Source organism: Colletotrichum navitas, assembly GCF_030913465.1.
Source record: "Colletotrichum navitas strain CBS 125086 chromosome Unknown LY79scaffold_7, whole genome shotgun sequence".
Lineage (NCBI taxonomy): Eukaryota > Fungi > Ascomycota > Sordariomycetes > Glomerellales > Glomerellaceae > Colletotrichum > Colletotrichum navitas.
In genome coordinates, this window is record NW_026850553.1 from 248,784 (window position 1) to 261,538 (window position 12,755).

Here is a 12,755-nt window from a genome sequence, read left to right on the forward strand (position 1 = left end):
TCACAAACTCATCCACGTCCTCCTTCACGTCCTCATGCTGAGCGCTGAAGTCACAGAAGGACAACCGGTCGGCCCTGAGGCTCAATGTCAGGCTGTTTTCGTCCCCTTGAGCGACGTGCCGCTCGTAGCCTCAAACGTCCAACCCTTGTAGGTCTGGCGACGAAGTAAAACGCATCAAATAGTATATGGTGCTCATGCCATTAAACAAAATCTCTAGACCCAAATAAATGACACCGGTTCAAGCTGACCTTGTGTTCTGTACAACAATACCGAGCGTCGCTCACTACAAGGTGCTTCTTCATTGTGACTTTTCTGGTAGGGAGGGTATCATACCCTTTCTGGCAGATCCCCATGCCCATCAACCCGACTATGCAACCTCCTCCACCATCTTGCCGGATTTCAGACCCCCGGGCACAAATACCTTGCCTGTCGGTCCTCCGAGCATCTCCTCCGGCACTGCAACCACGCTGCCCTTCTTGGAGTTAACCCAGCGGACAAACGCGACGTCAGGCTTCTGCGACTCGCTGCTGGGCGTGTCATCGCCGACGCCTTTGCCCTTGGTCTTAGGGGCCTGCTTCTTCAGCAGTTTGTTGATGGTTTCCATCTACGTTCGTGTTAGTGTACGTCCGACTAGCGACTCCACCGCCGAAAGTTACTTGCCTTGACTTCTTCGTTGCGCTTGTCGGACAAGTTTCGTCGTCGACGGGCCATCTCAAGCCTTCTCATCGACAGCTCTTCCGCTGTGAACACCTTCTTCGCTTGAACCTCTGGGATCGCTATCATTAGCGCAGGGCCCATCCAAGCACACCTCGGATTCGTTGCAAGACTTACCATCCGAAAGCTTCATGTACTGCTGTGGCTCATCCTCGAAGCGGGCACGTTGCCTCCTTGTCATCTTTGTCAAGTCAGGAGTTCCTTCGCGACTGCCGAGTTCACTGTCAAGCTCTTCGCCCTCAGCATCCGGCTGCGCCGTCTCATCGGCGACCTCAATCTCTTCCTCCTCGCCTTCAGCGTCGTCTTCCTCGCCCTCGGCATCTTCCTCTTCGCCTTCGGCGTCCTCCTCGTCCTCGTCATCGTCCTCGTCGTCCTCATCATCGCCCGCACCCCCCACATCGATGCTCATGTTCATCGTGTTCTCGGGGTCACTGACTTCAATTTCACTGAGCTCCTCCTCGTCATCGTCATCATCCTCGATGACCCTTGCTGCTGCCGGTCGCCGAGGAGCAACTTTACCGGCCTTGGGCAAAGAAATCTTGATGGTGGCAGCAGCAGGGGTGTCCATGTCAATGTCACCATCAGCGTCTTCCTCTTCGCCCTCAGCATCGACATCCATGTCAACCTCGTCGGCATCGGCATCAGGCTCCTCCATCTCGTCGTCATCATCTTCCTCATCGCTATCAGACTCAACAACGTAGCTCTTCTTGGGACCACGGTTGCGTCTGCCGGCGACAATCTCACTACCATATGAGACCCTGCTATTAACTGAGATGCTGTTCCCCGTCGAGTTCCTTCCCCTGCTGGTGGCTTCACGAAGCTTGTTGGCTGGCACCTTGACAGTGAGATTCAGGTGCTCGCTTCCGGGAGAAGACGGCGGGCCGCGGGAAACACCTGAGGTGCGGCCCTCTGAGCGGCGAGTACGGGTTGACATGCTGCTGTTTCGCTCGCTGTCGGCCCAGTCAGTAATCTGCTCTTGGGCCTTCTTGGCCGCCGAACGGCGAGGCCGGGAAGCCATTGTGGGGGGGGGGTTATCGAGGGAACGTGGTCTCTCGCGGGTTGGCTTGGCAGCGACGTCGCGAGAGTCAATTCCACGGGTGCGATTTATTGCCGGATGATGTCTTGGGTGAAAAGGTTTGGGAGCTTGTTTTGAATAACGGCGGAGAGTTTTTTTGGGTTTTTTTTGGTTCAATGTTGGACGTGGGAGGTTGAATTAAGGTAAGTTCGGGGGGCCGGGCAGACAAGGTAGGGGAAAGGGGCACTGCTGCTAAGGAATCTGATCCCTAGACACAGAGAGATGAGGTAAGGCAATGTAGTCGGCCGGAGATGGATGGTAAGTTGCACGCCAAGGTAGGTAGGCTTTACGCCTCTTCCTTTTTTAATGAGTCGCACACACGTGCAGGCACTCTATTTTTTTCCGTTTGTTCCTGGCGTTCGGTTTCTCAACACGCGTCTACTTTCAACTTTCTCCGGCCGAACCAAACTGGATCTGGATTTGCGACATGCACAGCGGCCGATCCAGCCTCTTTCCGCTCAGAGATGTTGATCCGCAAACCAGAAGTTACTGCTTGCCTCACTTGACTCGGCGCAGGTAACCGGATACGATGGCTGATATACAACGAAGAGACACCGCCGAGGATAAGGATGAGGGCAATGATGATAAGGTGCAGTAGGGGGGAGGGTCGAGAACGGAAGCAAAAGCTAAAAGAGAAGGTCGCATCTGAGCTTACCGACTGATATACTCCTGGAGTGATAGATGACGGCTAGCCGCAGCAGCGAGAGGGACGCGCGCGAAGGCAACGAACGGCAGGTGTGATGCTTTCCTTGTTGGCCTATCGCCTCACAACTGGATCCAAGCACACGGCAAGGTTCCTGGGAGGATAGATTGGTGGCTTTAGCCAAGCCAAACTGGTGGACGTGGGCGTGGGCGATAAAAAATAAAGAAAAAAGTAGAGACGACCCCCTGGAGTGAGACTTGGGAATGGTTGGATCTCGTCAGCTCTCACGCGTGTCGCCTTCTATGTCTCTCTTCCGCGTCTTTGCTAAAAACCCTTGCTCTCCGTGTCCGGCGCGCGCTGCTTTGTTCTGCGTCCTAGTTTTCCCTGCTTAGCGATTCAACTGGAGACACATTTCCCATCAACTCGAAGCGGGCAATTAAACTGAGAGATCTTACCTGGAACCCCCCCTGGTTTGCGGGCAACGTTCAGGTCGGCGAAGGCAACAAATAGTCAGAGATCGTCGTCGATGGGTGAGCGAGCGAATCAGATGGTTCCGATGAAGGCGCTGCGGTCGCTTGAAACAGAAGGGGGGGGCCTTGTCAAAGAGTGCTTCGAATCAGCGACGGGAAGATGGATGACTTGGGCGACTGCGGACAGCTGAGGTGGTGCTCAATGAGATGCTGTTAAACCATCCAGTTGGACTACGGTTGATCTTCACTTTGGGTTCAGCCTTTCTCTCTTCCAACAGCCACTGAAGTCCACTAGAAGCGCCGGATGTCGAAAACGGAGCCCCGTCCCTGCTGGTCGCCATGGGCACCGTGCATTGTGTGGTTCCACTTCCCACCGCAAAAGCAGGCCAGCCAAAGAAAAAAGAAAACGACAATGGTAGGTACCTAGGTATTAGGTAGCGCACCGTCGCCCCTGTACCAGCACCGTCATGAACGTCCAGCTCTTCCGTTACCGCAACAGCCGAGGCATGTGCTCATAGGTGCCGAACCGCCGACCATCAACACACACACCTTCGAACTCTACGTCCGGCTCAACATCGTCGCAGTATTGCGCGCGTCTTGACATCTTTTCCTCAAGAAAGCCCTTTCAGGTTCCCCAAAATCATAGGCGCAGTCATGAGCGACTCCGACGACAACAAGAGCACGCCCGGCATCCCAGAATGGCAGCGTGACCAAAAGACGGATGCCGAACTCGAGCCGCAGACCCAACAGCCATCACAGGATGCTGTACCGAACGAGCCCCCCAGAGAGAACAGCATCGAAATCGCTCGCAAGTTTCTGCAAGACGACGAGATCAAAGACGCGCCGAGGGAGGCAAAGGAGGCATTTCTCAAGACCAAGGGAATCTCTTCTACAGATATAGAGCAGTTGTTGGGCAGCTCGGTACCCGAACCAGCACACGACGTTGGTCTCTCTGCCCCGCCCATGGCATGCGCTGCTCATGACTGACAGGATACTACTAGACTACCCAAACAGAACGAGCATCGGCAAGCTCAACACAAGTAACGGCAACGACACCCAAATCACAAGAAGTACCGACACCACCGCCTAACAACGAGGTCTCTATCCCGCGCCAAATAGACCAGCCCCCCGTCGTAACCTACCCCGAGTTCCTCACGAAGTCGACCCGTCCGCCGCCCTTGGTCACCGCCAATGGAATCCTTAACACACTCTGTGCCTTCGCCGGCCTCTCCACCCTCCTCTACGGCACGAGTAAGTACGTCGTGGCGCCCATGGTCGAAACCCTCACCGAAGCGCGCTGTGACCTCCACGACACCACGTCTAAGAACCTCGCCAAGATCATCGAGAAGCTCGAGGGCGCCGTCTCGGAGGTCCCCGCCCCCAAGGCGACCGCCGGGCACGGAGAGGCGTACAGGGACGATGTGAGCAGCTCCAGCGCCGACGACCCGACCGAGATGTTCCACCGCGACATCGGCACGCAGACCTCGGTCCCCCCGACGCCCAGGCTCGGCGAGCCCGGCTTCGGGATGATGGGGACGGCGGTGGAGCACAGGAATAGGTCCGCGAGCGACTGGCAGGCCGACAAGCTCGCGCGGCTCAAGAGCTCGGCGGACCTGCTCAAGACGACGGTCGTCTCGGACGCTGAGGACCTCGCAGACCTGAAGTCCAGGATGGACGTGCTCAAGGACGACCTCGTGCAGCTGGCGTATCCGAGTCCGCAGGACTATGGCAGCTACTCGCTCTACGGCGGCCCGCGCAAGAACGAGCCCGAGGACGAGATCAAGAAGGCGAGGGATAACATCCGGAGGGTCAAGGGCGTCCTGCTCAGCACAAGGAATTTCCCTGCCTCGCCGAGGTGATGCCCTGGTGGAGGCAGAGCTCTCTTGGCTTGGAAGCAGCGGGCTCATGCAACGGTTGTATATTGACAAAAGGATTTGTTTGTACCATACAATGAATGACTAACGGCAATAAATGACTTCACTTCCTTGGACCACATGCTCTTGCCGGGTTGCATACCTGCTCGAGGAGACACCAGTGCACTAGATACTTGTGCTGGCCACTTGCCGCCTTCCCCCCACTTTTTTTTTAGGGGGGAGGGGTTTACCAACAGAGTACTGGGGGTTAGCTTGTACTAGAAATTGTCCTCTTTATTATCAACACCGGACGGGAAGAACGGCCAAATAGGCCGAGGGACACAGCAAGGACCCTCTGATCAGGGAAAAGCGGCTAGTTTAACTGCCTCTCTGGTTCTCATCGCTGCGCTTGTTCTTTTTGTACACCTGTTTTACGTTTCCAGGCAAAAGCCCTCGTTTCCTGCGTGGGGAATCTTGCAAACTTACCTCGAAAACAGTCACAGTATTTCTGACCTGGTGGCTGCTCGTTCCATGTTGCAGAACTAGTAGTCTTGCAAGTTCACATGCAGTCAGATCAGAAGCTCTCAAATATATTCGAAGCTCTTCAATTCATTTGTGCCAAATGTCGTAGTGACGCATTCTTGTATGCCACGCTTACTACAGTATGGTATAAGTTTAAACCAACACACTCGGGTCCACGAGCGTCCCGAGCCATCTCATGCGCGTCCATCGCAAAGGTTCGTCTTATCTCTCCGTCACAAGTGTACATGTCCTGCCGGTATGTACAAAAGCAATCTCTAACTTCAGTCTTGGCCCTTCTCTACCGTATCCGCCCCCCTCTTGTTCCCGACATCGGCTGTAATTCGTACCAGCTCGAAGATGCGCTTCCAGGAAGAGACATTGACGTGCTCAAAGTGTCGGCCCTCAGCCACCTGCTGCTCCTGGTACCAGTCCACGGTAGGCTTGAACGTGTAAGGGTACGCCTCACGCTGATGTTGTTTTTCAAGGTTCACCACCCACTTATAGAACAAATTCTCGTATCGGCTCTTCCGGATAGGTCTATACGCGCGGGGCGGATGGAAGATGATCTTGGTGTCACCACCATGGTTCTGGAGACGGCTGATACGATCGATGCCCGCTGCATCTGAAGCAATGGATCCTTTTGGTGCAGGTGCTGTGCCAGCATAGACTTTGCGGAAGCCCTTAGAGGCAAGGTGATGTTCGACCGCAGGAAGATATCCCTTAACATCCCTCATCATGGCCTCCAGGTTGGCAAAAGTGACATCGATCGGTGAGGTGTACTCGGTGGGCGCCGATTCAAAGCCTCCGAGCCAGACCTGCTTCAGGTCAAGACCTCGCTGCTTGGTTACTCCTTTTTCCCGTACCAAGTTAATTAGGTGCTGCTGAGCCGGGATGAGCTGGGACTCGTGGAGCTGAGTTACCGCCGGAAAGCGTTCCTTGGCCGCAATGTCCCAGATGAGAAGCTCTGTACCCTCCCACGGCTTAATATGTGGTGCCCGAACTCGCCAAATGGCGAACCACGGGTGGCGTGCGGGCGGTTTGCTCTGGGAGTCTTCGTCGGGAGTATAAAAGAAAGCGAAGTACGTGTTGAAGACGGTCGGCCCACGCACTTCGTTCGGGACTCGGAAGTCTGGTTGGTAAAGGGAGAAGAATGGCCAGGGGAACTCTATCCACCTGTCGAACGTTGAAAACCCCCGACGGCTATCCTGGTAGGAGTCGGCCGTATTGACAATGTCTTTGTAATAAGAAACAGGAAGGCCGTACAATTTGCCAAACGCGCAGATCCTGGGACTCTCACATTCCTTACCCAGTTCCATCAACTTACTTTTGAATGTGTGAGCAGCTAACCCCCCAAAAATTTTGGTTGCGTTGTCTTGAGATTCATGTATAGTGCCAAGATCGCTTACAGCCGAATCCAAGCGATGAGCGCTGCCGTTTATCTCGGCTCCTGGGTCACGCGCTGCATCCGGGGGATAGAGAGGGATGTCGCGATCTTTGATGAAATGAATGTTGTTGGAGCTACCATCGGTGCCTAGAACATGGAACTTTCGGAACTGGTCGAATCGTGTCTGGGACCAACAGCCAAACCAATTCACGAGACTTTGCTCATCGTTGGCGTCGATGAACTCATCAACAAAGATAATGGGCTCGAGCTGCTCGTCTGGCACAATTTTGGTCTGAACAGACGGCCGGAGTCCGTCAACGATAGCCCAAGTTTCAAAGCGAGCTGCACATTCTTCCTGGTCAAGGCCCGCCTTCGTCTCTATCTTTCTTGGTTCTGAGGATTTATACAGCCGGGGTGCCCTCTCTGCCTCTACTAACAGCGCATTACGATGACTGGATCTCTCAAATGCAAGGTCTCGCAGGTATTGAGCAATATTTGCAGCGGCCACGATCTTGTGGTTGTTGTAGGGCTTCTTATGGGTATTTTTGTACCACTCGAAAAGCTGGAGAGAACGGCGTGGCTCAGATACCAAAAAGCTGGGCGTAACCAGAATTGCGTTTCCATGAGGGAAAAGCCTCGTCAACTCGATTGTGCCAGGTGCTGCCTTGCGGTGCGTAGAGCGGATAGATGGATACAGGGGATGCTGCTGAAGCGACTCTCCAATGCACCAGAACCAGTAAGTCGCACTGTTACTGTGGAGGAGTAGCTTGAGCAGGCCAGGAAAGCGCCGGAGAGTGTCGGTGGCTGTCTCGTGGACAATGATGACTCCTTGCGCAACTATCTTTGGGTTCGTAAAAGCGGCCCAGTCACCCATTGTCTTGGTGGAAAATACCCTGCACGTAGGATTTTCTGCATGAAGCCACTCGCTCACAGCATCAAGCAAGAGCTCCCTAGACGGGGGAAATGCCAAGTAGAAGTTGTGGTGTCCATCTACGACTTTGGGAGGCAGAAGTTGGCGATAATCGAGATGGAGAAGATCCCGAAATATTGCGGTCCGCGGTTCTATCGAGCTTGAGGGGATAGTCTTCATAATCGGTAAGGGCATCATGGCAACCGGCTGCGGCTTGAATATAGCATATCGCAGCGTGGCGTTTACGAGGCTCGCGACTTCGACTTCAGCCATGACCTTTTTCCATTCCTCGCAATCGGCGGGGTAGATGATAACGAGAAAGTCTTCGTAGAAACAGGCCGCCCCAAAAAACCCAAGTCGTAGCCGTTTGGCAGCTCTGTCGACTGGTTCTTGGTCATGCGGCATCTTGGGCCTGATACTGCCGTGCGATAGACATCGTTCTACAAGAGATATTTTTTGGCTGTCGAAAGTACGGGCAGTGAAAATTCTGCTGAAACATAGCGAATCCTTGTTGACAAACTGTGAATGCCACGAATCAGTATCAGGCCTGACGTTCTCGAACGTCATCTGGATGTCCTTGGTTCCTGACGGTCCCAGTATAATAGCTTTGTCAAAACTCCGGCCCACGCTTCTCGACTGATACTGTGTTATTGATAGCTTGCGAAGAACGGGCTGGGGCTTTTGGGATGAAAGAGATGGCGGAGACGGGTCTGGTGGCATAGGAGGCGATTTGAGACGTTTCGGGTGAATCTCATCAACAACCTCTGGCTCATCGACAAGAGGCAAGTCTGCAAACTGAACAGACTTCCTTTTCCTGACCATGGGCCGTGAGGGCTGTGACTCTGACATTTCAGGAAGCGTCGAGTCCGCTACCTCTGAGAAAGCAACACTGGACTCGCTGGCGGACCTCGCCATATGGCCGTCGGCCGAATGTTTCAGGGCAGAGCGAGGGACGACATTCAATGTCCCTGAACTCGAGCCAGCAGGGGGGCCGCTACTGATTCTGAATAGCTTGGTTGGGACAGGGCCAGGCACAGTGTCTGCCTTATCGCGGCTTTGCAATTCGACCTTTCGTCTTATTCGATGGTTTGAAAACATCCGAGGGCCTTTGGTTGAATCCGTCGCGTTCTGCACCAGTGAACGACGTTGCTTGATTTGCTTGCCGGCGGCAAAGACGTTGATGCCCGTCCCGCTGTTTTGTGACTCGAGCATCGTCCTCGAGCTGACGGTGGTCTTCCTAGCTTTATGCTGCGTGGGTGCTGCGGTGGCAGCCTTGGTTGTAGACTTGCTTATTACGGGCCGTTTCGCTGTTCCCTGATGCCCTTTCATTGTTGAGGCATCAGAGGACGGCTGTGGGCGTGGCTGTGAGATAGACGGGGAAGCCTTTCTCTTCGACGACGACGACTTGGGCTTCTCCGTCATCTTCCCTGTCGTCTTGTCTGACATCGTGGTCTGTTTCTGGGGGGCTGGCTTTTCTACGGCGGCCAGTTTCGGCGACTTCTCCGACCGTCTCTCTCCTCTTTCATCGGAAAGGACCGCGTTTTCTTGTCGCTCAACATATTTCGGAGGCGGGAGGACGTCGTTGAAGTCGTTTTGTCCAATGTCTTCGTCGCTGAGGTAGTAGTCCGCTTCGGTTTCGCCCTCCCATAGCTTGAGCTGCAGGCCACGTCGCTTCCGCTTAATGTTACGCTCATGGTGCCGTTGATATTTGTCCTCTTGGCGCTTGTTCACGGCTTCTTCCCAGGCGGCAACGTCAAAAGGCTCCACCTCGCCTCGAGCTTGTCTTGCCTTTGTGTCTCTCCACTCCAGAAGCAGCTCATCCGTCATGTTCTCTTTGGGCTCCCACGTGGCTTCCTCGATGGGATAGCCGGTCCATTCGACCAGGTATCTGTCCGTTCCATCCTCGCGAGTTTGGGCGTGGATACCTTCGACCAACCATTCCTCATCTGAATCATGTTCGGATAGTAGGGTAGAGTTGATGGAGATGGCATCATCGTCTGAAGGAGCATCGTCCATTACGACCAAGCCAGATGCATCCATGGCGGGCTCAGTTTCTGATGCCCATGCTCCAGGGTGTATATCTAGAGGCCGACCTGAACAGCGGGGCCAATGCGAGTGATGAGCACTTGGGATCTTAGTTAGTAAAGCGCGCCCTCAAAAGGTCACACAAGTGAGAGAAGACCGAAGAGTCGAGGAAGTTGTATAACGCATTTATGGAACAAGACGCACCAAGTACAAATGCGGTCGCAAAAGTAGACAGAGGTGTTGTTGCTGGTGGAATAAGTGAGAACCTCTGGTTACCTAGGTAGGTAAAGTGCATGAAGCTCTTCTTGACAGGTGAGTGGAGATAGCCAAACCTATGAAATGTTTAGCAATGTCGGGAGCTTCTCTGGAAGACACTAGGGTAAGTACTGACCACACAAGGGGACACCTTTGGCGCTTGTTTTGTTTCGTTTTGTTTTGGTCTCACTAAGATACTAGTAGTGTGTCAACAAGCAATTCAACATTTATCAGATAAACACTACCATAAAAAAACCAATGCAAGGCTTTTTTTCCTACCATTGAGTACATTTTCCTTCCTAGTCAATTACTTATTGTAACCTGGCCAGCATTGAATCTAGATTGAAGTGTGCCAAGTTTTTTCCCGCCTCGGGTGGTGGTTTACCTACTAACGCTAATTGTGCGTCCGTGCACTCGAGGAGGGTACCCTGATCAAACGGAGAGAAAGAAGGACTTAGCCGCCAAAGGAAGACCTGCGCAGGTAAGGCACCACCGCTATCTAACATCATTCTTCAAGCCAGGCCCCAACTTACCTACATACAGGTACGGATACACTACCTACATTAGAAACGGTTGTGCTGCCTCATCCCAGTATCATTTGGCAACCTTGCCCATCTTACGTTTACCTCATATTTCCATAGCCGTTCTTGACCATATTTGGCTAGGTTTGAGGATCTATATCAATACAGTACATGTGCTCTCTTTGCATCTTCAAGGGAATCGAGGCCTTACGACAGTCGCATTCAGGTCTGACGTCTACAGCTGCCCCGTCGCTGTAGGTGACTTACACACCAGAGCAAACGCCTGCAACGGACATCAGCATGCAGACAACGCTGGAACGGACCTGGGTTACGAGCCGGGAGAAAAAAGGCCCTAGCTAAAAGCTTCCCTGGCAAGCGCGGACGTTCTCAACCTAGGTAGGTCAAACGAAGTGAAGGACGGGGAGGTGTTTTCCGTCTGTTCCAGGACAGGGTGCACGTGATCACCGAGACGAAACACGACAGTTCCGCGTGCCGACGGCGGCGATCCCATCCGTGGCCTTCATTGCTCACCTCGTCTTCCTGAGTCACTGGTGTTTCTTCCAACCAGGTCCCTAAGGTATACGAGAGAGACACTGAAGTGACGAGTGTGGTTGGTGCGTGTTCCGTGATGGTGTGGCTCAGCGGGTTCAGCACTTTCGGAACGTGGAGCAGCACCCCCTTCGACGTTGGAGTGGGCAGGGAGTCTCAGTCGATCGAAGGCATGATGAGATCCAAGTAGTGTATTGTTTTTGCGCCAGTCATTGGAACAAGGTACCTTTTCCTGTGTTGGTGTGTTGTAGCCCGTATTCTGTGCCATCCATGCGCGCTGGAGTGAGAACCCCACTGTTGATGAACGCTTTGTAACAACATCATTGACGGAGGAGGCCCTCTGAACTGGTACCCCTCCTACGCCCACCTGCCTAGGCAGATACACTCCCTACCCCTTTCCCTGTGTGGCTGCTCCTCCAGCGAATATTTGTGGCCTACCTAATTGGTAGGTAGTTCAAAGCTGCGCCGACTGCTGCCTCACCCACACATACCACCACCCACACTGCGCCCGCGCTGGCTTTACCTACGCTCTCCACCTCTCTCAGTCTGGTTCAGTTCCAGACTCTTACACCTTGCCTCGCCTCAACTCAACTGCTTCATCTCTCGGGGCCGCGCACACCTCCATCGAGCCGCAGTATCCTCGCTTTGCAACACCAACGACCCAAAACCTGCCCCAACACTCGTCCATCCCATTTCAATTTAAACCGACAACATGGCCAACGACGAATATGACGTGAGTCCTCCACCTGCAATCGTCCAACTCCCTTGGACCTCTCTGACCCGCCCCTCTCCCTCTCCAATTATGTCCCCCTCCTTGCGCTAACCTGACGACTTCCATAGTTCCTCTTTAAAGGTGCGCCGACGACAACCGATCTTGCGATGAGAGATTACAGCGCTGCCTGGGCACGAGCTGACTTTCCGTGTTATTTTAGTGGTGTTGATTGGAGACTCGGGCGTCGGAAAGTCCAACCTTCTCAGTCGATTCACCCGCAATGAGTTCAACCTCGACTCCAAGTCGACGATTGGTGTCGAGTTCGCCACTAGATCCATCCAAGTCGACTCTAAGACGATCAAGGCGCAGATTTGGGATACCGCCGGCCAGGAGCGCTACCGCGCCATCACCTCGGCCTACTACAGAGGAGCTGTCGGCGCCCTCCTCGTCTACGACATCAGCAAGCACCAAACATACGAGAACGTCACCAGATGGCTGAAGGAACTGCGGGACCACGCTGATGCCAATATCGTCATTATGCTGGTCGGAAACAAGAGCGATTTGCGCCACCTACGAGCGGTGCCCACAGAGGAGGCCAAGGCTTTCGCCAGTACGTTGCGGTGAAGGGGCAAGGGAAGCTCAGCGGACACTGAGTCGGCTGACCTGTCATTTAGGCGAGAACCACCTCTCATTCATTGAGACATCTGCCCTCGACGCCAGCAATGTCGAGCTCGCCTTCCAGAACATCCTGACCGGTGCGTTTCGCCTCCCACCTTCGCAAATCGCCGGCAAACCCTCCCACCCCTAACAATGTTCTTGCGCTAACTTGACCTGTGCTCTAACAGAGATCTACCGAATCGTATCAAGCAAGGCCCTCGATTCGGGTGACGGACCCCAAGCCACAATCGGAGCCGGTCCCGGCATTTCGCTCACCAAGCCTGCGGACGACAGCGCAGAGAAGAGTGGCAAGTGCTGTTAAGCGACAAACTCCCTTCTGCGCACCTTTTTCACAGCCTTTTGGGAGGGCTGCTGCGGTCAATATCATGGCGTCTCACATCTGCCTCTGGGATCTGTATGTCACCTGGTCATGGAGGGGCCGTTGAGTTGAGGAACGGCTAGGAA

At 54.0% G+C, this 12,755-nt stretch overlaps 4 protein-coding genes across 4 annotated transcripts; 2 read left to right on the plus strand and 2 right to left on the minus strand.

Moving 5' to 3' along the window:
* Positions 1-259: 259 nt before the first annotated feature.
* Positions 260-1,886, minus strand: LY79DRAFT_350918 (PAPA-1-like conserved region-domain-containing protein). The gene is made up of 4 exons (XM_060552644.1): positions 1,238-1,886; positions 832-1,078; positions 661-767; positions 260-604 (listed from the first exon to the last, which is right to left on the minus strand). Exons 1-4 carry the CDS (start codon positions 1,730-1,732, stop codon positions 368-370), a joined length of 1,086 nt encoding a protein of 361 aa, XP_060418407.1. The 5' UTR covers positions 1,733-1,886; the 3' UTR covers positions 260-367.
* A 1,429-nt stretch (positions 1,887-3,315) lies between these two features.
* On the plus strand, positions 3,316-4,903 carry LY79DRAFT_540556 (peroxisomal membrane anchor protein conserved region-domain-containing protein). The gene is made up of 2 exons (XM_060556883.1): positions 3,316-3,844; positions 3,904-4,903. Exons 1-2 carry the CDS (start codon positions 3,557-3,559, stop codon positions 4,759-4,761), a joined length of 1,146 nt encoding a protein of 381 aa, XP_060418408.1. The 5' UTR covers positions 3,316-3,556; the 3' UTR covers positions 4,762-4,903.
* Positions 4,904-5,346: 443 nt separating this feature from the next.
* On the minus strand, positions 5,347-9,868 carry LY79DRAFT_350964 (chromo domain-containing protein). Its single transcript, XM_060552645.1, has 2 exons — positions 9,801-9,868; positions 5,347-9,696 (listed from the first exon to the last, which is right to left on the minus strand). The coding sequence occupies exon 2, from the start codon at positions 9,609-9,611 to the stop codon at positions 5,559-5,561; it is 4,053 nt and encodes a 1,350-aa protein (XP_060418409.1). The 5' UTR covers positions 9,612-9,696; positions 9,801-9,868; the 3' UTR covers positions 5,347-5,558.
* Positions 9,869-11,312: 1,444 nt separating this feature from the next.
* LY79DRAFT_350968 (ras family protein) lies at positions 11,313-12,648 on the plus strand. The gene is made up of 5 exons (XM_060552646.1): positions 11,313-11,654; positions 11,762-11,774; positions 11,854-12,243; positions 12,308-12,388; positions 12,479-12,648. The coding sequence occupies exons 1-5, from the start codon at positions 11,634-11,636 to the stop codon at positions 12,610-12,612; spliced, it is 639 nt and encodes a 212-aa protein (XP_060418410.1). The 5' UTR covers positions 11,313-11,633; the 3' UTR covers positions 12,613-12,648.
* Positions 12,649-12,755: the final 107 nt, after the last annotated feature.

Bases quoted from the DNA above. Each gene is read 5' to 3' on its own strand.
- LY79DRAFT_540556 (XM_060556883.1), top strand. From the start codon at position 3,557: ATGAGCGACTCCGACGACAACAAGAGCACGCCCGGCATCCCAGAATGG. The intron at 3,845-3,903 runs GTTGGTCTCTCT...GGATACTACTAG, and splicing joins TACCCGAACCAGCACACGAC to ACTACCCAAACAGAACGAGC.
- LY79DRAFT_350918 (XM_060552644.1), bottom strand. From the start codon at position 1,732: ATGGCTTCCCGGCCTCGCCGTTCGGCGGCCAAGAAGGCCCAAGAGCAG. The intron at 1,079-1,237 runs GCCGGTAAAGTT...GAGGACGACGAG, and splicing joins TCAAGATTTCTTTGCCCAAG to GACGATGACGAGGACGAGGA. The intron at 768-831 runs GTAAGTCTTGCA...TAGCGATCCCAG, and splicing joins GTACATGAAGCTTTCGGATG to AGGTTCAAGCGAAGAAGGTG.
- LY79DRAFT_350968 (XM_060552646.1), top strand. From the start codon at position 11,634: ATGGCCAACGACGAATATGAC. The intron at 12,244-12,307 runs GTACGTTGCGGT...CCTGTCATTTAG, and splicing joins GGAGGCCAAGGCTTTCGCCA to GCGAGAACCACCTCTCATTC. The intron at 12,389-12,478 runs GTGCGTTTCGCC...GTGCTCTAACAG, and splicing joins CTTCCAGAACATCCTGACCG to AGATCTACCGAATCGTATCA.
- LY79DRAFT_350964 (XM_060552645.1), bottom strand. From the start codon at position 9,611: ATGGATGCATCTGGCTTGGTCGTAATGGACGATGCTCCTTCAGACGAT.